Source organism: Sorghum bicolor, chromosome 2 (assembly GCF_000003195.3).
Source record: "Sorghum bicolor cultivar BTx623 chromosome 2, Sorghum_bicolor_NCBIv3, whole genome shotgun sequence".
Taxonomy (NCBI): domain Eukaryota; kingdom Viridiplantae; phylum Streptophyta; class Magnoliopsida; order Poales; family Poaceae; genus Sorghum; species Sorghum bicolor.
Genome location: NC_012871.2, coordinates 61,098,829 through 61,123,077, shown reverse-complemented (window position 1 = coordinate 61,123,077; position 24,249 = coordinate 61,098,829). Strand labels below are relative to the sequence as shown.

Genomic DNA, 24,249 nt, shown 5'->3' with positions numbered 1-24,249 from the left:
TTACTAATAAAAAATATATGTTTCCACCGTTACCATTAATTTTAGATTTTGTATTCCTTATATGTCATCGCCGTTATTTTTACCTAGAAGCCATGGCTATTTACAATTAAAATTGATCAGACTTTCGTGATAAACCAATTCTACAACAACTTAATCTTTATCTAGAACTATTGTCCATCTCTTCCAAGCGTTGTGGAAGTCTAGAGCCTTGTTTGTTGCAAAAAATTTTGTAAATCGTTTGTTTTGATAAGTATTGTTCAATTATGGATTAACTGGTTTTAAAAAATTCGTCTCATAAATTTAAGTAAACTGTATAATTAGTTATTTTTAATCTATATTTAATGTTACATGTATGTGCCGTAAGCTTCAATGTGAGAATTTGAAATTTTTTACAAAATTTATAAGAAACTAAAAAAAGCCTAGACGTTTTAGAAGAGATATTTTTCTTTTTTAAAAAAAAACCGCATAGGCTCGACCCAGCCCGCGGCCGATCTCCTCTGTCCGCTCGCCGCGCCGCAGCCCGGAGTGGAGACTTCGCTCAGTCGAGCACCACCTGGGCCCCAGCGTCCTCGCGAGTCGCGACCAGCTCCGGCGCGGCGTCCGCCCTCTGGAGTCCCGGTGTCCCCGCGACCGTCGCTACTGTCCTACTTCGCCACTCGCCACCTTGGCCGGCGACGAGCACCACCAGGACACCAGGTATTCCCTCCCCTTGGTCCTCCCTTCCTGCTGTGCGAAGGTAAAACCGTGCGCCCGCCCAAACTCGGTCCCTCAGCACAGATCTTCTGCTCCTCCCCGACTCGCGCTCAGGCTCGGTCCCAAGGATCGGATCTTCCGCGCGTCGGCGGCGTCCAGCGACGGAGGGGCAGTCCCAGGCTCGGCGGCGGCGTCGGCGGCTCCCCCCACCTTCTGTCGCCAGTCGCCTCGCGCCCTCGCCTGCGTCCTCCGCGCACCGGCCGACGACCCTGCGTACACACCTCCCTCTCCCCTCCCGCCTCTGCTGTTCCCGTGGGAGCCCGGCCAGCTGCCCAGGGTGGCCGGGCCTTGGCACCGCCGGTGACGACTAGTGATTAGGAATGGCATGGAGCCTCCACTCCGGGAAGTCCTCTAGGATTCTAGACTCTAAAGTACGCCTGGAGCCCTGTCCATTGCTTGCCTGCTCGTTGCTCTTTGAGGGCCGCGAAGCTGCTCTCCTACAAACTGGCAGCTGCGGTATCTACTTCGTCGAACAACTCCAGCTCGCAGCGCTTACAACCCCGGTCCGTGGCCTCGTGATCTCCCCACCTGACTTGCACACACGACATGCTTTTGGCGCTCTCAAAATCTCAAACCCCATAGATGCTGTCGCCAAGTCCCAGCGCATGCGCCGTTGTCGCTGATTGCTGCATTGGCATCACCTAAACCCTTTAACCTACGCATTAAGCCCAATGAGCACTTCACAAGTGACTTCTTGCCACACAAAAAACCCGGGTGTGGGAAGGGTGTGAATCTCCTAGATTTGAGGGAGAGAGGAACGATTTTGAGTAGTTACTGAAAAATTTTAGGTATTGGTAATGGGTTAGGTAATTTATTGGAGCACTCTCAAAGTTTTTTGGTATTGGTGATGAGATGAGAAATCTGCTGGAGATGCTCTGAGTGTCTTATTCTGTTTTTTTAAAACATTTCTAATCATCAATGATGTAATATTCAGCTCAATGGACATTTGAGTACATTAGAGTGGTATTTGCATGGAAAATTTCTGCGATGCTAAATTTTTTGAATTACTATTGCTACATATCTAGCAACTTATCTAGTGTTTTATTCTGTATTCACTTCCTTTCCCTTTTTGATTTACTTGGTTCCGAACTCTGATTTTGTCTTTTAAATCCAATCTGAACTTAGTCATTTTAGATGCAATCCTTAATTATTTTTCTACATCCTTAATTAGTTTACTGCTAATTTTTTGCTTTATTGTAGTGTTTGACTTCAGTTACCTCTGATGTTGATTCAGAATGTTATTGCATCACATTTTTGTTTGAGATAAAAAAATTATTGTTAAAATGCTTTATGTTTCAGGGTCAAATTGAACATTATCCTATTTTCTGAGTATCCAATGTCTTTGATCTGTCAACAAACAAGGAAAAATTTCTTTGTTCTTATATTTCACTCCATATTTGCTCATTAGGTAATTTTGGCATTTGAATAGCAATAAATTGGAGTCTCTGGTGCGCTTCTTCCTTTAGCGTTTTCAGTGCTGTATGATGCTGAGATTAACCCCTTGGACCGTGATTCTGGCACACAATATCCAGAAAGCTTGGTCGACTGGCTCGCTGGTTGGTGTTGAGGGCGTGGGTCATAGATGTTTAAAAACAGTGATTGAAGGGGGCTGTATAGAATGACTGACCCTAATCTTCTCTGGTTGTTGAAGTTTAGACTGATGAGCTATGATGTCCCATGCATAAGTAGTTATAGATGATTATTGATCCATACAGATAACAGAAGCAAAAACTAAATAAGAACAGCAACTTGGCCACTTGGGTATTGTATGCTGGCCCATCCAGCTCAATACCCTCTACCCCTTGGGGGCTTGGATGTTGTGGAAAAACTGCATGTTCAATGGTGTTCCCTTAATGTCCAGCAGACTATTAGGTTTATCTAATAGGAGAGTGGGCTATGGACTCTTGCTTGTTATATTAGCTTGTCGGGGTCTTGATCATCCTCCCTGTTTTCCCCTCTGTGACCAGGGAGATGAGACGATAGATCACTTGTTGGTGGCTTGTGTTTTCACTCTGCAGTTCTGGTTCCTGTTGTTGCACAATGTTGGGCTTCAGAACCTTTCCCCTCAGCCAGGGGAAGATTCCTTTGATGAGTGGTGGTGAGGTGCTAGTTGGGCTTTGGCTGGTCAAGCTCAGCAAGGTGTAATTCGATTGTCATCCTGGCTGCTTGGTGTCTGTGGAACATTCATAAATGTTGTGTGTCGGATTGGGTTTTGCCAATCTGTCAAACCTCCTCTCAGCTACAATGGAGGAGACGAGGTTGTGGAGTTTGGCAGGGCCAAGGGGATTTCATACCTTGCTGCTCTGTCTCACAATACGAGAAGCCAATCATCTATATCCAGTTATCCACCAAATCTATTTTCAGAGTTATTATGGCAAAACTGGAGCTAACCCATTATAAGATATGGTACATGCTCCTGCTGCCTCAATTGAGTAACCACCACCCACCACGGCCATTGCAACAATGTCAACAGACATGAGAAAGTTCCTTGTTTTGTTTTCCTGAAAACCATTTTGTTTGATCCCTAGCCCTTCTATTAATTCTTTTATATGATTTGAGATGAACTTACCATACCATTGGAGATTTATAATCAATCGTCACCTAAGCTGTCTCCCATTTTTTTTCTATCAACAAAAAAACAGAACACATTTTCTAGTTATTTTCTATTCCAAACTTCCAGTTACTTGATCTTGCTCTTGGAGGATTTATCAATAAAAAACAATAAATAGAGTCTCTAGTGCGCTTTTTTCTGTAGTGTTTTCAGTGCTGTAGGTTGCTGAGATGGTGAGATTGACCCCCTTGGCTGTGATTATGGCACACCACCATCCGCTTGGCCTGTGCATTCTTCATGCCAAACAAGATTTTGAGCTCTTTATGATAAGATGTGTATCCACTACAAGTACTAATACTTGAACCCAATGTGTACAAATCTTACTATTGCTGGATTTTTTTTATTATGCAGCAAGGATTTATGGATAAGAAAGAGAAGCCAGAGGCAACCAGCAGCACCCCACCACCACGACGGCTGGACTGCATAAAATGCTTTGATATGCTCTGGTTCTGCTACTCACCATTCCACCAGATGCAGAACTATTACCGGTTTGGGGAGTTCGACAACTGCTTCGGCAAGTGGGCTGACCTGGTGGACTGCCTCACTCTCAAGACAAAGCGGGCGGCAGAGGTGGAGGAGATCCTCATCGCCCGTGAGAAGGCGGCCAAGCCACATATCTGGACCTACCGGACGGTCGACGAGGCATCAGAGAATTGGTGGCGGATGTACAGGCATTTTGTGATGCTGTCAGGACCACTGTCAGGTTCTGCGCGGCCTCGCCCCAAGTCTGATGAATCTCAATAGTTGAGGGGATTTATGCAAGTGTTTTGTTTGCGTCTGTGTCGCGTTATCATTCTAGCGATCATTTCTGTTGAAATTCTTATTTTTGTAACCTGCAAACCAAAGAGATGGAATCATTGAGGTAGGCAAACAATGTACTGCTGAAGAATGAGAATCTGAAAACGTTTTGAATTCAGAAGCAAATAAATGAACAAAGTAGCCTTTGTGTTTTGTTTGTTTTGCAATCAGAAGAATGGAAATGTTTTCATTTTGTAAAGGAAGCAGTAGTAGACTAGTACTGAATTTGAATAGTGCATCTGTGTTCGCAGTTCTCATCCTGTGGTGTTTCCTTTGTAAATATGCAACACCTGTACTACGAATTCACGGTGACTGTCTGACTGACCAATTTTTGTGTATCCTACGGACCAAAGTAATAATTTTATCATGGAGCGAATGATGTGTGGATCTGAGGCTTGTCGAGTTAAGACATCAGCCACAGAAAAAAAAAACATATGTTGCAGCTTGTGTGGTTAATAGTCATGATTCTATGAGATTCTTGTTAGTTATTAGAGATTCTACATGCATGATGCAGCAAGTTGTGTAGTTGCTATTGCTCGGTGAAAGCCTAGTTCTGAAAATAATAGCGAAGATGCTGGCTAATTTTTTCTTGAACGCTGCCGCACATACGTCGGACTGAAATAATTCCCTTTTTTTCTCGATGAAGCAAATGTATAGGAGTTTTTGCGAATTTGCGACTGCTGTGTACGACTTGGCTGAAAAAGCCTCAAACAGGTAGTAGCGCTGAACTGCTGAAGACGAGACGGTTGTGCTCAGGCACTTCGGATCTGAAATCTTGAGGCGCCCAATCGGTGTTCCACCACATCCCCCGTCGGTACCATGTCCGCCGGAAGCGAGAGGCCGTACACCTTCGCGACCCCCTCGGTGGTCCCGGGCCCCTTCTCCCGCGGCTCCGGCTCCGCGCCCACCCCCACCGCGGCCGCGACAGATAGCACTGGGAGGAGCTCGTCCTCCGGGGCGCCGACGAAGAGCCGAAAGCCGCCGTTCCGGCTCGCCGTGGACGACACAAAGCCCGTCCTCCGCGATCCGGTTCGTATCCCACTTGGCTAATGTAGGCAGAAACTAGGGACTGTTCCTCGTCGCATCTCTTGTTCGTGCAAAATCATTGATCTAGGGTTTCTGGTGGGCGTTTTTTTTTTTTTTTTTTTTTTTTTTTTTTTTTTTTTTGCAGATATCACGGTCGGACCTGGCGGATACCGAGCAGGTCGTGCTGCGGCTGCCGCCCTTCCCCTAGGATCGCGCTCCACGCCACCCGATGGTATGACAGTGCTAGCTACTATTGTGTGTGTCTGCGTCCTGGATGTGCTTCTGTGGAATCATTTTTAGTTCTGTAGCATTAGTAACGACTATGCATGCTTCTGTTAATCTGCTGTTTAATGCTAGCTGCAGAAGTTCTTCACTACCGTACCAACAATATTCAACAGTTGAATGGTCCGATGTGTAATCAGCATAAGATTTTGGTGGGGTCTTTTCTTGGTCTTTTTCGATGCAGTCCACATGTCACCTGCGCTAAATATTGCTAATTTGCTCAAGGATATAGACCAATATCCTGATTTGGCAGCTCGTCTTAAGCAGATTGGGTGTTCTCGTTGGTTGATTCCTTTTTGTGGAAAGCATTCTTGTTCCTGACTCTGTTGTAATGCTTAAAATAATGATTTGCTTTATGAGATTGGGATATGAAAATAAAGAAGAAGAAAAAAATGTTGAGGATTCAGAACATTCCAACTAGTATATTAGGCGGTGAGATTTGAAATCCACAGGTGCAGCCGAAAACTGAATTCAATCAAAAGAGAAAAACTCTGCTAAGTTATCACAAATACTAGTTTCATCCTGTAGTTTCAGTTGCTATCTCACTTGCTATTCTTTATGATCCATTTGTGACAGTGAATCTATTCTTATCAATAGGCTAATTCATAGATTTTTAGGTCTTCCCCGCATTTAACCATTTACAATGTCACCGAGAAATGGCTAAACAACTGACTTGTGAAGGTAACTGGTATAAGTGCTGTAACAGTGGAGTATCACAGGGTCCGGAGGGTCGTAAGAAGTAAGAACTAATAATGTTTGGTTGTTTGTCATGCAATCTTTAGATGCTACAACAACATGATATTGAACATACCTGCATCTGACTCTGTGTCAGCATGGAATTGTATCTTTTTTGCAATATAAGAAGCCCAAAGGAGCTGCAGTTTAATGTTCTGGAGTGATTATGCTTAATGAAATCATGAACATATGTATACCTATAATTATAGCTCTGAGGTGACTATAGACTAGAGCATCATATAAAGTTTTTCAAGTGATGATAATCATGATATATAATTCGATGGCCTATCAATGTACATAGAAGGCGAGTTAAATTTAGTGCTTAACCAGTTCGATTAACGTAAGTACTTTATTTTTCATCTTTCTGTTTAGCTTATCGGACCTTTTATTTATTATTATGTGCTACATGTTCTACTCATGGCACGCATCTTAATATATTTGCTGTCCTAAGCTTTGTGTTTTCTTTGTTCTGCAATCTTATTGTGAGTTCTGAGTTTATTCACGAGCATAATTGCTTATTTTCCCCTTTACTCAGATTCTAGAAGATTGGCACAACCTGCCGAAATGCTGCTACCTGTTTGTTTAACAGCTAAGTCTGTTCTTTGTTACTTCTCTAATATGTTCCGTTGGTGATGCTTGCAGTTCTTTGCTCAACTCAACCATATTAATCGAAAGAATGGTGCCCTTCCTGTGCATGTTCGTCAACTCGTCAGTTTGTTGATTGGAAACTTTGCCCATCTAATTATGGTTCTGGACCATTAATGATTTTTGTATTTAATTGGTAAACTGAGTTATATATAGAGGTAATGATAATTGGTGATCTACATACATGTTTGATTTATCCTGTTAAACTACTAGTATCAGAATTTACACAAGTGGTGCTGAGGCTGAGAAACTAGCCATATGTATGGCATCTGCACATCTATCACAAGGAAATCCCCTTAGGTCAAGGGTTCGATAGTTAGCGCCGGAGTTTCACTTGGAGCCTTCGTTTTGGTTTTTAACTGTTAAATGTCTGCTTGGTTCTTCGTTCTCTGATGGTGATGGTTGGTTCACCCCGTTTTTCACCGTCCAGTTTAGTATGGCCTTGTGTGTGTGTGTGTGTGTGTGTGTGTGTGTGTGTGTGTGTGTGTGTGTGTGTGTGTGTGTGTGTGTGTGTGTGTGTGTGTGTGTGTGTGTGTGTTAACGCAGGAGAGTCTACTCTAAAACTGCAGTATTTCACAAAACCATCGTATTTTATAAACCTAAAAAAATATTTTACATCAACTGGTCTAGTTCTCTAAGCTGTACTTTTAGGACATACTCCTACTTTGCCTAAGCAAAGCCGAGCAACCTTTACTTTTTTATATTGAAAATGGTGGGGGCAACCCGCTGAAGCCTGAAAGTCTCGTGGGAGATTTCGAAAGAGCTAACGCTCGTGTATTTTTCAGTGACAACACGTTTGGATGGAAAATCTGGTGGCAAAAGTCAAAAAAGGAGCTATGTTTGGTGTGTTGCTATCGCCAAATGCCTTTGTGGAATCATTTACAGGTTGTTTAGTTTGAGAAATGATATAGTCCATTTTTTATTTTTTATTTTTTGTTCGTGGAATAGAATAGGTTAATTCATCATCTCATTTCTCACAAAACTAATAATGAGTATTAGTATGATATAAATAGGGTGTCATTCACCAAATTTGAGGAATAGACTCATGATGCATCACCTTGTTTAAGTTGGGGTAATTTCTTGAACCAAACACACCCGAGTCTTTACCACAAGGCCTAAAATTTGTATTTTTCTTTTTGTGTCGACTCTGACTTCCCTTTTGTAACTTTATGATAAAGGGCATACCATGCCAGTTTATCTTAAAAACAATTGGTGGGGCAACTTGATCAATGGCAATGCCATCTTCCTCAAAAATGCCCAAACACTGGTCACCACCAGCACGATAAGCAATGCTGTCTGTGTCGTCGACTCCGTGGCGCCTACCTCCGAAGCAGGGACACCAACGGTGCCAGCTGTGAACCACGGGAGTTGGAGAGCGGTCGCGGCCGTGAGCCTCTCCTTGGGGTTACACGTCAGGAGCCCCTTCAAGACATCGTAGCCATCCTGCGAGAGCACATCACTGGCGAAAATCTCGCGTAGTCGGCTGTCGCGGCGCGGTCGTGGCTGCCGGGCTCGCCGCCGCAGCACCTTGCTGGCCATGAAAGGCGACATGAATATAATGTCTCCAACGTCTCCTCGACCGGGGTGCCGAGCAAGTCGAAGATCTCTGTCGATCTGGTGCGCGCCGTCGTCGCCCACCTTGAACAACACCTTTGCCGGACAGCAGCTCCGCCATGACGCACCCGATGGACCACAGGTCCACGCGCTCGTCGTAGTCGGATCTATATTTGAGCACCTCCGGCGCCATGTAGGCTACCGTGCCTGCCCTGGGGCATGCATGGCCGCCCGGACTTGGCCGCCGTGGACACCGCGCCAGCCCGTAGACAGTCGCAGATCTTCACGGCGCTGCCGTCCTCGTTGACGATGAAGTTCCCGGTCTTGATGTCGCGGTGGATGATGCGACGCGAGTGCATCGCCTCGGCGCCGGTCAGGAGCTGCCTCATGACCCGGCGCACGTCGGCCTCCGGGAACGGGGCGCTGTGGACGCGCGCAGGTGCTCCTTCAGGGCGTGGCGCAGGCTCGGCCCGTCGGCGTATTCCATGACGACGGAGTACTCCTTGGTGCGCGGGTCGCGTGCCACGGCATGGAGCCCGACGAGGTTGGGGCGCCGAAACTGCCATTGCCGACCTCGCCTATCTGCTTGTAGCTGCGGGTGCTGTCCACGCACAGCCGCCGCCGCCGCCGCCTCCTATTCCTGCCGTGCTTCCGAGCGGTGGCGCCGTCGTCGATCATGGCGCAGATGGCCGCGATTTTGTTACCGCTCATGGGTGCTCCCCTGGCGGCGTACTCGTCGATCTTGGCGCAGACTGCGGCGAGCCGTGTGGCGTCCATGATCGTTCCCGACGTGATGAGGTCGTCCCCGTCATGGATCTGATCGCTTGCCGTGCCGACCATGGAAATCGAGGCAGCGTTCCAAACCGGGACACGAGAGGAGTACACACTACACAGTAGCAGCGTTCGGATTGGCTCAATTATTATCTTATCAACATCATTATTGCATTAAGCATCCACTTCAAACCAAATTACAGAGGCTACAGCAAAAAAAAAACATCTAAATTCTGAACCAAGCAGAGATTCTAGTTAATATTAATCCTCCGACCAAGAGGCAAGAGCTGACCTAAAACAAAGTCAAACTAGCTCATCGCCGGCCCGATTCTGACTTGGTGAGGCTTCTCAGCCTTCCCAGGATCCTGACCTTGCCCTCCCACCCCAACCCCTTCCTCCCCTTCTTCGTCGGCGACCCGTCGGAGAGCTCGGCCGCGGAGTCTTCCCACTGGTGGAGATCGTCAGCCGCGCTTCGCCTCGCCTTCAGCTCGGCGGCGAGCTCTGTCACCGCCGCCTCCGGTTCGTCTCTGTTCCTAAGCAGCACCTCTCCGACCTCAGCCGGCGTCATCTCGGCGCCGCGCCTGATGGAGTCCTCGGCGGCGTCGAGCATCTCGTGGTCACCAACGCCGACGTAGCGCTGCACCAGCTCGCGCATGGCGTGGGTGCCGCACGCGTCGAGGCGGACGTGGACGTCCATCCTCCCCGGGCGAAGCAGCGCGGGGTCGATGCCGTCCACGTGGTTCGTCGTGAACACTATGATGCGCTCCTCGCCGCAGCACGACCACAGGCCGTCGGTGAAGTTGAGGATGCCCGACAGCGTCACCTTGCCCCTGTGGTTGTCGTCGCCATTGGCACCGGCTTCGGCGTCGTCGTCCGAGTCGGATGAGTCGTCGTTGTAGGAAGTGGCGTGGAGCTTGCGTCTCTTGTGCATCCTCTCGGAGGCTAGGCCTCGGTCACCGGTGAGGTGGAGGGAGCAGTCGATGTCCTCGATGACAATGAGCGACCGGTTGGTGGTCTGGATGAGGAGCGCGCGGAGGTCGGCGTTGGTGGCCACACGGGTGAGCTCGAGGTCGAACACGTCGTAGCGGAGGTGGTTCGCCATGGCCGCGATGAGCGAAGACTTTCCGGACCCGGGCGGGCCGTGCAGGAGGTAGCCGCGCTTCCACGGCCTGCCTGTCCGGCGGTAGAACTCCCTCCCTTCGGAGAACGCCGTGAGGTCGGCGAGGAGGCGCGCCTTGAGTCCCGGGTCGAGCGCGAGCGTGTCGAAGGTGGCCGGGTGGCAGAAGGGCACCGACGCCCACGCCGCGGCGCCACGCGGGGACGCCGCGTTGGTGTGCAGCCTCCGCGCCCGCGACGAGCGCTCCAGGTGGTCCGCCGCGTCGGCCAGGTGCGCGAGGTACGCCGGGAGCACCGCCGCGGCGTGCCGCTTCGGGAGGCGCAGCGAGAAGGACCGGCGCTCCTCGAGCGAGTCCTGGAGCGTGTCGGCGTGGTGCGTCCACACGGCGCGGTGGCCGTTGAAGGTGTCCGCGACCGAGTGGTTCGGGGAGAGCGACACGGACGGCGGGGACGGCGCGGCGCCGTGGGCCTGGCCGCCGGAGACGGCGGAGGAGCGCGGCAGCGAGAGCGTGAGGCGGGGCGGCGGAGGCGAGCTGGAGAGGAGGAGGGAGCGGTGGAGGTAGAGCTGGACGTGGCGGTAGAGCGCGTTGGGCTCGACGGCGGCAGAGCCCAGGAACTCGGGCACGTCGAAGTAGGAGTAGGGCGTGAGCGAGTCCTGGAGCGACTGCCACAGCGAGTGGAGCAGGGAGAGCAGCTGCGTGGGGAGGACGTTCTGCAGGATGGTGAGCAGGCCCAGGAGCGACCACATCTGCGACAGGAACTCCATCGTCTCTGACTCTGAGCAAAGCTTCTTGCCAGCTGCAACACTTGCCTTGGTCTTGCTCTACTTGTGTAGTGTAGCTGGAGAGAGTGCAGTGTAGTGTATTGTGCTGTAATGCAGCTTGGTGATTGGCCATGGCATCTTCTCCTTGTTATATGGAGGCACAAAGTCCGCTGAAAAGAGAGGGGGGAGGAGAAAAGGTACACACTATACGCTTGAATGTAGGTATGCTTGCATGCATTCTCCAAAAGGTAGATAAGAATGATGGATAAGTATACTATTTGACGATGACAACACCTTCAGTCGTAACCTCGGTCTATATCCTTTCTAATTCAAAGGAATGGAGATTTTGGTAAAAAGAAAAAAAAAAGTCCTCAACAGTCTCCTTAATTGAATCTGAATATAAACATCATTTATTCCGTATTTCTCGTCAGCCAAAGATAAAGAACGAGGATGACTATCTAGAGTGACACAATACCATGACATATAAAAAATAATTATTGAAGCGTATAAAAATATAGAAAATGATTTTACTCAAATGACTCTCTGATTTAAAGAATAAATTTCACAAAAACTCTTGGAGATGCTATATATAAGAACAGACAACAGAGTATCCGCAGGAGTAAAATAAACGAACCAACATTATTATGCTATGGAAGTAATCTCTGGTTAAAGAAGGACGAAGAATATTTTTTTGCTGTGGTTCAGCTAGAGACGAAGAAAAGAGGGTGAAAAAGATCTGAAAGGGGCAGAGAGCAAGAGCTGCAGCTTCTCTTTTGCACACGTTGTTTCGTCTATCTTTAACAGGGAGGAGGGTGGAGGCGCCTCGGCAGCTGGGAAAGGACACGGTGCCGGTGGTGCACTGGCGCCGCTGCCGGCGGCCGGCCTTGCACTTGGCACTTGCTGCCGAGAAAAGCAGGGTTGTGCTGTGCGCACGGAGAAGGCATGAGCTGCCGCATAGAATGTTCTCTCCAGTATTGCTACTGACACTGACAGCGAGGTGCTCTGGCGCCTGACTGACTTCGAAACTCGCTTCGTTTGAAAGTGACTGGCGAAACACACTCCGTTTACAGAAACCAAATGAACTTTCAACAGAGTTCGAAACCGAACGCACTGGCCATCTAGGCACTGGTTACTAAACATTTTTGCATGAACCCTTCTGTGTTCATCAGTGAAATTGGCAGTTTGGCAGTATCTTGTGCCAGTATGTATGGCTAGACTTGGGAGTCGAAGCACCCTGTCAAGAAGACAAGAACTCGAGATAGCTTGCAGTGCAGCTACTTTCTTGTACAGTACACAGCACGATGTCACATGGGAATCAAACTCGCACGAAGCGCATTGGATTCTTACGTTCAGACGAAAGTTCAATCTGCTATCATCATCTCTCTATCTTTGTTGCCATGCCAAAGCAGGGTAGATTAGTTTTACCAAAGGCTGGTATTAAAGGCCCTAATTGTCCTTTGTTTTAGAGCAAAGGCCCTAATTGTCCTTTGTAGCTCACTGTCACTGACGGGCGCTGGATGGAGTGCCTTTTGTGGGCAAGGAATATATGCCAAAACGAAAATCCATCATTGCGAGACGGGCCTTTCCGTCGCGTGCAAGTGCGTGCAAACACCCTTCTTTTTTTTTTCTTTCGACATGGGTGATGGATGGGCCGAAATTGCAGTAGAGCCGGCTCGGCTCAGCAGACATCATGCATGGCAGCATGTGAATGCGAAAGAACAGGGGCTTTATCTGATTATTATCATGCTCTCTTGCAATCATCCGGTCTGCTATATATCTCTCTTCTGATTTCCAAACTCGGCAATAATGTTTATGTTAGACATGTGAATATAAAGTAAGGTTAAGTATGATTGATTTCATGATTCATGAGCAATCTGAAATTCAACTGAAAGCATATGAATTTAGAGACTCAGATATATACTGGCTGTTATGGATGATAGTAAGAGCAGCAGCATTTTTTTTTTTTGCTAGAAATAAAAAAAGGCCTAGGATACTTCCCTGCTTTGGTGCTCTCTTTCCCTGATAAAAACATTTGGCACTTTCCTCCAAAGGAATTTTCCTTGCATTTGGCATCTATCCGGCCGCAGTATTCTCCATACACATGGTTGGGAATCTGATTTTGAGTCCCGAAAAAACTACACTTTTACTGAGCGTGCAAGCTTTAACCTTTATTTGAGGGCGGGGCTTTTGCGTTGCGTCTTTCGTGGAAACTTTTCTTTTCCTTTATTTCAAGTGCATTGGGCTACCTTTAGCGTAAGATAAATTAATCACTAGAGTAGTCTGGCCTTTATGTTCAGTCTGTTTTCCCCCATCAGTTTAAACAGTGTGTTGTTCCATTTTGAGACAAGTTAAAATTGCTCTAAGAAGTATGGACAAATTCAACTTGTTGGGCCTGCAAATATTGAGACGAAAGGCCGAGGATGCAAGAGTATTGATTGTGCCAGTCCAGTTTCTATCTAAATTTACCTAGCCACTGTCAGGTGGTCCAGAGAGGTTAAGAGAGTTTCCACGTTAAATTATGAGAGAGTGTTAGGATAAAAGACTAGAACTTTTACAATAATAAAAATAAACAGCTAGCATTTAATTTAGGTATTGCTAGGGAGGCACTTCTAATTATTTTGGGTCATTGGATCGAGCCAAAAACTTGCTCAAATGAATTAGGATGACATTTCACATACAATTTGAATGAGGGGGGAGAAATAAACTAGAATGAAATTTGACTGTAATTTCATATTTATATTGGTAGTATAATTATAATCTATTTTTTATAGTTATACCTTCCTAGTCCTTGAGATTTCTTTGGACGGATAATGATTATAAAGCTTAAAATACTAATATTCTCTTGAGATTAGCACCACTACTTGAGTGATGGTTCAGCCACAATTGGATGGATATTGCATAGTATAAATATACCCATTATGTTAAAAATGGAAAATGCAAAAAAAAAAATAGTAAAAGCAATTTTTTAGTCATATGTCTTAAACATTAAGACATAATGCTAATGTATCATAAGGTCCTAGCCCATGCGGGAACATGGGCTGATGGACTAGTTAGCAAAACTATGAACAACTATCACCTACACAAGGCTAATGGTTACAGCTATTTTTTTTTTCAAAAGGCGGCAAAAAGCTTTGCCGGATTTTTATTAGACGAGGAAAAAAGAAAAAACAAAATTACAGTTTTACAAAAACAAGCTTAAGCTCGCTGCCACTTTGACACACTGGCCAACCCCTCGACTCAGAGACTAGCAAAAGAAAGAAATAAACTGGAGGAGAGTATGAAGTACTAGCAAGAAAAACAAAGAAACCACCGCAACTAACTGCCTCGAGCATTTGGTCTTGTGGCCAACTGATATTGATCGATCTCCTCCTTGCACAAGAAAGCCACTTACCTTGGGTTGCAACCTTTTGTTTTGAAGAGTCCCATTTACCGATCCAGGTTAGCCTTGAGTGTTGGCGAGCTCACGTTTTTGTATTGCCGCTATCCGATGGCTTTGTTTTCTAGATATCTTTTGATCTCTAACTTCCCCTGTGTGAATGATCTCTCTTCTTGCGCCCTCTCAGTGTTAATGTGAAACTATCTGTTGTAAAACATACGGACTTGATCCTAGAAGGAAAGGGGAAGGAGGAATCCTAGTCCATTTGTATGTGGGCTAATCCTAGTCCATTTGTATGTGGGCTCTTACCGAAACTCGTAGGCCTTGATTGGACTATATATATGTGGGAGCTCTATGTTGTAATTATCAATATTCAGAGAAATAAAGAATAGTCTCTCTATCTTGTGTCTATTTGTTCTTCTACTTTTATCTACTATATTGATCATGAGAGACGGAGAGGGAAAAGTCCCAACCGCTGGCAACATATTTTATAACACTATCCATTAAGCATTCGATAGAAATTGACCATCCAGATGCCCTGTCCCAATTAATTCTGGAAGCACAAGAAAAGGGTAATATCCTTTTTTTCTCTATTAAGGCCCTGTTTAGATGGCTGATGAAAATTTTTTGGGTGTCACATCAGATATGTCGGAAGGATGTCGGGAGGAGTTTTTAGAAACTAATAAAAAATAAATTACATAGCTCGTTAGGAAACTGCAAGACAAATCTATTAAGCATAATTAATCTGTCATTAGCACATGTGGGTTACTGTAGCACTTAAGGCTAATCATGGAGTAACTAGGCTTAAAAGATTCGTCTCGTGATTTTCAACCAAACTGTGTAATTAGTTTATTTTTTATGTACATTTAATGTTCCATGTATGTGTTCAAAGATTCGATGTGATGGATGAAAAAATTTTGAGTGGGAAAGGCCTTAATTGCCGGAGGTTCGGGCTCATGGTATAAATAATTAAATAGCTATGTAGTCCGTGGTTGTAATCACGATTGCATTGCTTAGGAAACCCTATATGCGTATTGTTGTCACTTCTCACCAATGCAAGATAATAAAAGAAACAGTGTTGTTTAATCTTTGGAGCGAGTCCAAAATGTCTTCAGAAAGGAGCATGTTTATCCATCAGGCCAAACAGAATTACTTCCCTCGTATTGTTTTATGGGAAGAATCGTTGTTGTAAGATTTATCATTTTTTTTATCTCTTTCTTCGTGTCTTAAACTGTTTGTGTAAGTTAGGGGTTTGCCCCTCCTGTTTGCTTCAGTGCTGGACTTAAGGTATTTACCCGATTAGTGGGCTGAACCAAGATGAAAACCTGGTCTATTCTATATTTCATCTGTGGCCCACCATCACTGATAAACGGATTTTTACCGAGCCATAATTTATGCTTGTACAAAGTAGCGGAGCATGTTGTAGTAAATTGATTGGAGATCAGGATATAAGAACAACATATAGATTGGCTAACTTACCCTCCCTCTTAATGCACTGAGCTACTTTTAGATCTCTTTCTATTTGCCTAGCATATGCCTTATGGCTTCCTTAGTAGAACCTAATAAATCTCCTAACAGATCTTATCCAAGTAACAAATCAATTATAGTATCTGCTAACAAATCTAACAAACCGTGAAGTAATCCTAGGTTGTATGAAGCATATCTAGGACTAGAATCGGCCCACTCGCCATAACATTTCACCACCCTTCTAAGAGCATATTCACTTGTCTGAAAAGTTATGACTAAAAATATTGTTCGCTGATTTATTGAAAGAGAAAAACACTACAACGTCCTCGAGCTGTGATAATATGCAGAGGTATTCGGTAGAGACTTGATGAATGGAATGTTTTCAGTGCTGCAGTGTTGCACTAATTAACCCTATATATATGCTAACAAACTAATCCCTAAACAGTTGTGATGCAGCACGTCAGGCCACGAAGCAGCACATCCTAACAATGAATGCATTATCCCAGAGATCAGGTGAAATAGGCACATGTGTGTTTGCAATAGAAGTTCCTCAAAAAAAAAATGTGTGTTGCAACAAACCGAGGCCTTCTGTGGAGTCTGAAACGATGAGTAGCCCAGCAAATCATGTTCGAGGAAAGAAGCCCAGTAGCCCACAACGCCGGTTGGCTTTGACTAGATTCCATTCCCGGAAATCTAAGAATAGAAGAATAGGTTTTGCACTTGTGACATTATTTATTGTTTTGATATAATTTTCAGAGTTATCAGGCAAAAAAACCCTCATAAATTCAGGAGCTTGCTTCGTTTGCGACCAAAATTTGTCATACTAAAAATTTGACAACTTATAGTTGGGCAAAAAAATTACCCTTGATTTGACAAGCCAAATATGAGAGATTGGCAAGTTTTGGTAGCAAATCAAATACTACCCAAAACTAGAATTTGTCTACCTAACAACTAGTTGTTTTAGTCTCTTCCAACAACTAGATTTTGTCTATGCACTTACAATGTCTTATAGCTATATTTATGTTGTCTTATTACTATATTTTTCATGATTTCTTCAGTGTAAATCATTAGATACATTGATCTAATTTGAGGATAATTGTAAATCTCAGATAAATATATGTAAAATTTACAAATTATTTTTATGGATTATAGATATTAGAGAAATACACAACAGATATGTCAAATTTTTCACAACTTTTTTTTTTTAAAAAAAAATCTGACGGTGGCATACGCCCAAGATGGCACGCCTGCGCTGCCGCCATGTGCCCATGTCGTGCTCAGCCTTGTCCCCACTTGCTCACCGCGCACCTGCACCGCTCGCCCGCACACGCGCCTTTCAACCCTTAGCTTTGAAATTATTTACCGAATCTACCAACCATTCAGCAATATTTTTCTCTAACAATAAATCAGTGAACATTACTTTTAGTCATTGCTTATCAGCCAAGCGAACAGGCTGGTTTGAGGATCAACATCCAACGGCCTGAAAAATGGTTGCCAAGAGCCAGTAAAACAACTGGTTATTCAATAGCAAATCTGTTTGAAAAATCATGGCTCGTTAAATCTATGGATTGAGTATTCCCTCGATATCGTTCAAAATGTATTCCCTCGATACGTGTTAGACTTCTAGAGTTAGAGAAGCAAACAAGAATGTGCAGCGCGAGCATTGAGCACATTAGCACATCACACAGCCAGAGAGCCAGTATTACTGTACTGATCCGTTGCATTGACAATTGGAGATTGCATAACGCCGATAACTCATCACACTTACAGGAAACGAAGACGTAAAAGCATCTAGATCACCGCGACAATCGTCTGCAAGCATTTGTTTTTGTTTACATGGACGGAGACGGATCCCGGAGCTACACGAGCGGGAACCATTTCTCCCGGAAGTTGGACTGGTAGGAGACCATGACGAGGAGCAGCAGGAGCAGGAGGGCGACGCCCCACGGCGAGCCGCCGGCGCGGTGGATGGAGTCCCGCTCGGGCATCGGCACCGCCAGCAGGTCGCCCACGCCCTCGCCGGAGACGCCGGACAGCAGCCGCACGGCGAGCAGCAGCGCGAACGGCGACGCCATGAGCACGATGCGCGCCTGGGACGCGAACGACTCCGCGGCCGACTCGTAGCTCGTGTACCACGAGAAGCCCAGGAAGAGGAGCAGCACCAGCAGGAAGAAGCACAGGTGCAGCGGCACCTCCAGCGCCGCCGACGACGACGCCGAGCCGCCGCCGCTATATGAGTTCCCCATGGATTTGATGGATCTCGGTTGGTGGTGGCTTCAGAGTTCAGGACTTCAGCCGGCGGCTTGTGAATGGTGGTTTGGTTTTTCAGGTGATTAGCAGGTGGTTTTTCTTGGATCGATGGATGGAAGTAATCAAAGCTTGATGCAATGGAGGCTGGGCTCGATCTGGGTCAGCTCATTTTATACGGCCTGCGCCTGCGCGGCACGGCGGGAGACGCACACCAGCCAGTGCGCGCTCGCCACCCACGAGTGACCGACTACACATGGGGAGCTCGAGCGCTGGCCACTCGCCGCACGACACGTACGCACCGCACGCGACATGGGCGGCGAGCCGGCGGGCGAGAGCAGCGCACGCACGTGGGGCCGGCTCCGCGGGAAGAGGAGGAGGAGGTGGAGGCGGGCGCCTTTGCTTTCGACGCGAAGCAAAGCGCGCGCGCGGTGGCGGGGCCGGGGCCGGGGCCGTCAGCGGGTGCGCGGCGAGCCGAGCGGGGGTGGCTGGCGTCTGGCGTGGGTCTGCTAGCTGCCGTTGCCGCCCGCTGGCCGGTGCCGTGCGTGCGTGAACCGCGCGCAGTACGTGCAGCAAGCAGCTGCCTTGGTCAGGCAGCCGGATCTGTACTTTTCTTTAGGGACGGTGTAACGGTGTTCCCTACAGCTCAAGCATGACCTGTAGATCAGAGTGACCTAGGGGGACATGGAGACAAGTGTTACTGTCTTGGTGGTCACGTGGCACGTGACTTGCCATTTGATTTGCTTGTACTTCTTTTAGCAGATATATAGTTTGCCCTTCTTTTTAGCATCTGTGGTCGACCCAACATTTATCTTTTTAACCGGAGGCGGAGACGAATAATGTGACTATGCATATTATAATTTTGAAAACTATAACCCAACACTTATCCATTAGTGCTTTACTATATTTCTATATTAAAAATTTATACCTCACTAAATTATAATAGAGGATGCATAGTTATAGTTGTAAATATTCTATGGTATTGAAAATTATTCCTAGAAATTATGACATGCAAAGTTATAGATCAAACATATATGCATACTCAGGCTCCATACCCATAAAGAAAAATTGTTTTAGACAGGTTTGGGTCAAACATTGGAAATATAAATCATGGATAACTTTTAAGTTATCGAATTTGGAAATGTGAAAACCATATCAATATAGATTTGTCTTGAAAAATACTTTTGTAAAAATATACATATACCACTTTTTGATAAATACTTTTTGTAAAACAAAGAGTCAAAGTTAGGCTTTGAAGACCGTGTCGTTATCCTTAACGACGTTATGGAGAAAGTATATGGGGCAGAGAGCAATGCAGAATAGTATTTGGATTGATCGTCATATCTCTCCAATCAATTCAAGTGAAGAAACACGAACACACCAATTTATTATATTGTGGGCCACTATAGGCGAGGTGACAACTAAACCACGACCAGAAAGACAGGTTCGATCTTGGATGACTAACAGTACATATACCATTAAGGTGTTGTTTGGTTCTTGCAATGGTAACGCAAATGGAAATAAAATTACTTCATTTCCATTCCCTTGTGGTAACATCCACAACTTTAATTTTATTCCATTGACGTTACAATTTTATAACCAAACAGCACCTGAAGTGCATACCTCATCCAGTTTAAGGGAAGTATAACAAATATGAAATTTAGCCCCATATGGAGTGCAAGAGTGAAGTTGCAATGCCCCAAGTTCAGTTTTTCAATTTTTTTTTGCCTTAGCTCAATTAGATAACTCAAGGGGTTAGGTTGGGGGAAACCAAATTTTAAATACTCCCTTCGTACTCATAAAAGAAATCGTTTTGAACAAGGTTGGGTCAAACATTAGGAATATAAATCATGAATAGAAATGAAAAAACCATATAAATAGATTTGTCTTGAAAAATACTTTCATAAAAATATACAGGCTTTGGAGACCATGAAGCTGTCCTAAACAACTTCCATTATGAGTATGGAGGGAGCACAACTATAAAATTAATTGCATGCCAAACATGTTTATTTCATTCATGCTGTTGTATTTATTATTTATGTATGTTTACTTTAACTTGTGTGAATTTTTTCTGTTTCGTAGAAACAGTTGCAGTGCTTTATTAATTTTCATTCAATCACTGGATTTTTTTTTAGAAACAATGCTAAGAAATGAAAGGGTTGGTTTTGCTTCGGCCTAGACTAAGGCTTTGTTTGATTCTCCTTACTAAATTTTAACCAGATAAACTTATTTTAGTTACTCTTGTGTGACTAGTGGAACTAAACTATTTTAGCATCTTTTTAGCTAGTGTGTTTGAAAGTTTAGCTACTAAAATAATTAAAGTTTAGTTGACTAAAATTTAGCAAGGGGAACTCAGCAGGGCCTAAACTTTCTCCTGGCCTGATTCAACACGGAAACCTGTTGGGCTAAGGCCATTTATCTGTTCCCTTCGCGCGCCTTCTGGTGGGCTAAGGCTATCGGCCCATATGGCCACCCGCTGGCCCAGCCAGGAAGCCTGTGGTGCATCCAACATCCCTCTCTTCACCCCCCCCCCCCCCCCCCGGCCACCCCACGCCCCCAAGAAAAAAAAAATACAGCATCCCTCTCCATGCTCTTGTTTGCAGTCAACGAGTTCCAGGGCGCCCCCCTGCTGCCATGGCGAACCGCCGCGCGCCTCCCTGCAGCGGATGGGCCCTCGCCCACGTCCGAGCAATCAGCAAGAACCGGTCGGCCATGGGATCTCGAGAAAGAAAATAACATTTTTTTTTTGCAAAGAGGACCGCGAGCTTTACCTATTTTACGAAGAAAATATTGTGTTAAGCAACTCCAATCCAACAGTTTGCTAAAAGTACTAGGTATCCTAGAATTTTTGCCAAAATAAAAAAAAAACAGCCTCCAACAAGTTGGTAAAACTACTTGGCAATTTTATGAGCTTGGCAAAATTTCCCCTTCACTTGGCAAATATGCCAAGTCCTCCATCACTTGGCATTATGTGTATCCCAATTTGCCAACTAATTTTGCCAACTTATTGGAGGCTTAATTTTGTGATTTTGGCAAAAATCATAGGATGCCAAGTTCTTTTGCTAAGTCCAAATAACAAATTATTGGAGAAAGCTTCTTTTTTCACTTGGCATTTGGTTTTGAGACTTAGCAAAACTATAGATTTGTCAAGTGAGTTTTAGGAGTTGCTCGAGTTATGACCGATTTTTTCCCAAAAAAATAGAAAAGCAAATTTCTTCTTTTTTTTCAAAGTTTCTTCGTGTTTTAGCCCTGAAACCATATGTCTCTCGTATATTCTTCAGTTCAAATCTACTTTTAATAAAATTTGCATCCACGATCATTGTGACAAGTACCTTTTTATACTGTTTTTAATCTACTATCTTTGTGTTTGCTTATATGTGCCTGTGTTATTGATGTTGCCAACTTTAGAAGGCGAGCGAGAGCTGGTTTGTCATAGTAGTCTTTCAATGGGCTTTGACGGCAACAACCCTAGGATTTGGAGGAAGGCAAGTGTTAACTTGATTATATTATTATCCCAATTACCTTAACTACGCAATTGCAGCATGCGTTATAACTTAAGCAACATAAAAAATTCTTTTTATACTGTTATATCCTTGTTTGCCCAATTGTTTAGATGTTGTAATCCTTCCATGCAAGTCATGTAAGGGTTCATGACTTGTGATTAAGTGTGCAATCTCTACATAATGTCAAAAACTGTTACAACAACAATATTTATGGTTAGGAACAGCTTAGACCCTCGCACCCTAATTGAACTTGAATTGTTAATATTCTCTATTCTTGTGTTTATACATTCTTTATTTTCTTTAAGTTACTTACACAATTTTGTTAAAGGCCATGGATCAACATAAGTCTCTTCGTCCATAAAAGAATACAATTCTAACATGATACTAAATTGAAGTATCTTGAGTTTCATTAACTATAAATAAAAAATATCAACATTATAATATCAAATAAGTATAGTTAGATTTGCCATGATACATATTTTCATACTATATTTATTTGGTATTATAAAAACTAATATTTTTATCTATGTATTTTTATCAAACTATAGGCACATTTACAAAATAATACATCTAGAATTGTATTCTTTTTTGACAGAGCTAATACTCTATTAGTAAACATGTTGCTAATAAGCAAACTTAGATCAGTTGGTTCGGTTTCTTGTGGTGGAACCTACCCACCGAGGTGAAAGTCCTCGACTTTGCATGAGTGTTCGTATTTTTCTAAATTTATTTTAGGATTGAGTATATGTGCATGCATGCATGTTTGGGTGTATGTGTGTTATATTGTGTAATTCTAAAAAACATGTTGCTAATAAAATATGCAAACTAAAACCTCACAGTGTTCTAACTAGAGTCAGCTTTTTTTTTTTTGTTTTCAGACTGCCATGTTCACTTGAGCTTATCTGCCGAATCTGTTAGCCATTAAGCAGTATTTTTCTCACAACAAATCAGCAAACAGTAAGCGAATAATACTTTCAGTCATGTCTTTTGGGACAAGAGAACCAGCTCTCATTCATTCCAACACTCATGTGGGTACGATGGTATCCATGCTTTATTATTACTAGTATAATGCCCGTGCTAACGCTACGATTTATTTTAGCGATACACATAAAAATAATTAAATGTTATTTTTTTCATAGTTTAACTTTTACACAATTATATTTGAGCTAGAAAACACTTTTGCATATGAAGGCAGAAATAAAGTTATTTCTTGCATTATCCATCTAAATCACGTTCTGCCTAAGTCCTTAATAAGCATGTCTTGGAGATCCTGATGCAAAACAAGCACCAATAAAATATATTTCTATTAAAAAAGAATACATGGAAAATAAAATAGGATGGTAATTAAATATATTATCAATAGGAAAAAGAATAGACCATCTAGAAAATTTCAGAGTATTATGCTCCAAACTTCTCATTGCTTTCACTTTAAGTTAGCGAAACATCAAGAGTTCTCGACATAGAACAAACATTTTACCAAGTCTCTTGCAGGTCTGAGTCTCAATACACAAATAATGCAACAAACTAAAAAGTCTCTTGCAGGTCTGAGTCTCAATACACAAATAATGCAACAAACTAAAAAACGTGCAAAATACACCACTTGCGTTGTGTTTCACTTATCTTGGCAAATCTTAATTTGGGGCTCGCCTGACACCAGCTTCCCTTACATAATTTGACATGTTCCACTACCTTCCTTGTATTTGGATGGATGCCAGATGATGCTGAACCAAGCCTTATGCAACCCAGTATGACGTGTCTTTCTTGCCAATTGGAGCTGGCGGCCTGGTTCGTACACGAAATAGTATATACTTATCAATGCAAATTACATTGTATATTAGCACACAAAAACTTTATAGTGATCAAACCTTTACAGGAAAATGGCAAAGAAATGCTAGGTAATAACATGAGTTCTTGATGAACTTGATCACTTGGAGACGGTTGCACCCTTCAATGTCAATGGATGACAAATGGATCATGCTATCTGGTTATTTATCATGAGACACTAAGTTTAAGAGTAATGGATACTCACAAAGCAACTTCCAGAGTTACCAGGATCTGTACACAGAGAAGAGGTAATCATTAGATTCAAAAACAGGGTAAACAAATAGTCTAATGAAATAGCATGACCATGCTAACGCTGTGGTAAAAGCCAAAGTACCATTATTTCTTATTAAAAATGTTTTCAAATAAATTAAAAGGTGAGTTGAATTGAAGCCCAACATTGTTTACCTTTTCGACAACCCTAGAATTTGCAAGCTTCTTAAAATCAGGTAGCACCTCCACTCCTTTATACAGTTTATCATGTCGCTTGCCATTGACTAATGTACATATCAAAACAAAGAAAACATAACTTAATATTGGAGGGGCTAAGCTTATCTAAATTAATTAACTGACATGATAAAACTTTATTCCAGTCTAAAATTATGTTTTAAGCCAAATATGACTCCTACTGGCAGCCACATTGACTGTACATAACAAAACAAAGTAAACAGTGCTTAGAATTGGAGGGGCCAAGCTTATCTAAATTAACTGACACGATAAAATTCTGTACCAGTCTAAAATTATGTCTTAAGCCAAATCCTACACATGATCATGCAATGAC

The 24,249-nt window shown here is 44.0% G+C and overlaps 4 protein-coding genes, 1 long non-coding RNA gene and 1 pseudogene across 6 annotated transcripts; 2 read left to right on the top strand and 4 right to left on the bottom strand.

Annotated features, from left to right (window-relative positions):
- LOC8062760 (uncharacterized protein C227.17c) lies at nucleotides 471-4,329 on the top strand. Of its 2 annotated transcripts, none has more exons than XM_002462423.2 (2): nucleotides 471-696; nucleotides 3,716-4,329. In XM_002462423.2, the coding sequence occupies exon 2, from the start codon at nucleotides 3,725-3,727 to the stop codon at nucleotides 4,106-4,108; it is 384 nt and encodes a 127-aa protein (XP_002462468.2). In that variant the 5' UTR covers nucleotides 471-696; nucleotides 3,716-3,724; the 3' UTR covers nucleotides 4,109-4,329. The 2 variants fall into 2 exon arrangements, with proteins under 2 accessions (XP_002462468.2, XP_021309535.1); XM_021453860.1 differs by lacking the exon at nucleotides 471-696 and adding an exon at nucleotides 753-966.
- LOC8081015 lies at nucleotides 4,644-7,169 on the top strand. Its single transcript, XM_002462422.2, has 3 exons — nucleotides 4,644-5,191; nucleotides 5,334-5,420; nucleotides 6,848-7,169. The coding sequence occupies exons 1-2, from the start codon at nucleotides 4,982-4,984 to the stop codon at nucleotides 5,394-5,396; spliced, it is 273 nt and encodes a 90-aa protein (XP_002462467.1). The 5' UTR covers nucleotides 4,644-4,981; the 3' UTR covers nucleotides 5,397-5,420; nucleotides 6,848-7,169.
- Nucleotides 7,785-9,244, bottom strand: LOC110432747 (annotated as a pseudogene).
- Nucleotides 9,325-11,305, bottom strand: LOC8081014 (AAA-ATPase At5g57480). The gene has a single exon (XM_002460247.2). The coding sequence runs from the start codon at nucleotides 11,055-11,057 to the stop codon at nucleotides 9,489-9,491; it is 1,569 nt and encodes a 522-aa protein (XP_002460292.1). The 5' UTR covers nucleotides 11,058-11,305; the 3' UTR covers nucleotides 9,325-9,488.
- Nucleotides 17,621-18,359, bottom strand: LOC8081013. Its single transcript, XM_002460246.2, has one exon. The coding sequence runs from the start codon at nucleotides 18,141-18,143 to the stop codon at nucleotides 17,757-17,759; it is 387 nt and encodes a 128-aa protein (XP_002460291.1). The 5' UTR covers nucleotides 18,144-18,359; the 3' UTR covers nucleotides 17,621-17,756.
- LOC110432293 lies at nucleotides 23,108-23,955 on the bottom strand. The gene is made up of 2 exons (XR_002449713.1): nucleotides 23,877-23,955; nucleotides 23,108-23,702 (listed from the first exon to the last, which is right to left on the bottom strand). It is a non-coding gene; the product is annotated as an uncharacterized LOC110432293 (long non-coding RNA).

Coding starts and splice junctions, on each gene's coding strand:
- LOC8081014 (XM_002460247.2), bottom strand. CDS start 11,057: ATGGAGTTCCTGTCGCAGATGTGGTCGCTCCTGGGCCTGCTCACCATC.
- LOC8081015 (XM_002462422.2), top strand. CDS start 4,982: ATGTCCGCCGGAAGCGAGAGGCCGTACACCTTCGCGACCCCCTCGGTG. Junction 5,192..5,333: donor AGCCCGTCCTCCGCGATCCG/GTTCGTATCCCA, acceptor TTTTTTTTGCAG/ATATCACGGTCGGACCTGGC.
- LOC8081013 (XM_002460246.2), bottom strand. CDS start 18,143: ATGGGGAACTCATATAGCGGCGGCGGCTCGGCGTCGTCGTCGGCGGCG.
- LOC8062760 (XM_002462423.2), top strand. CDS start 3,725: ATGGATAAGAAAGAGAAGCCAGAGGCAACCAGCAGCACCCCACCACCA.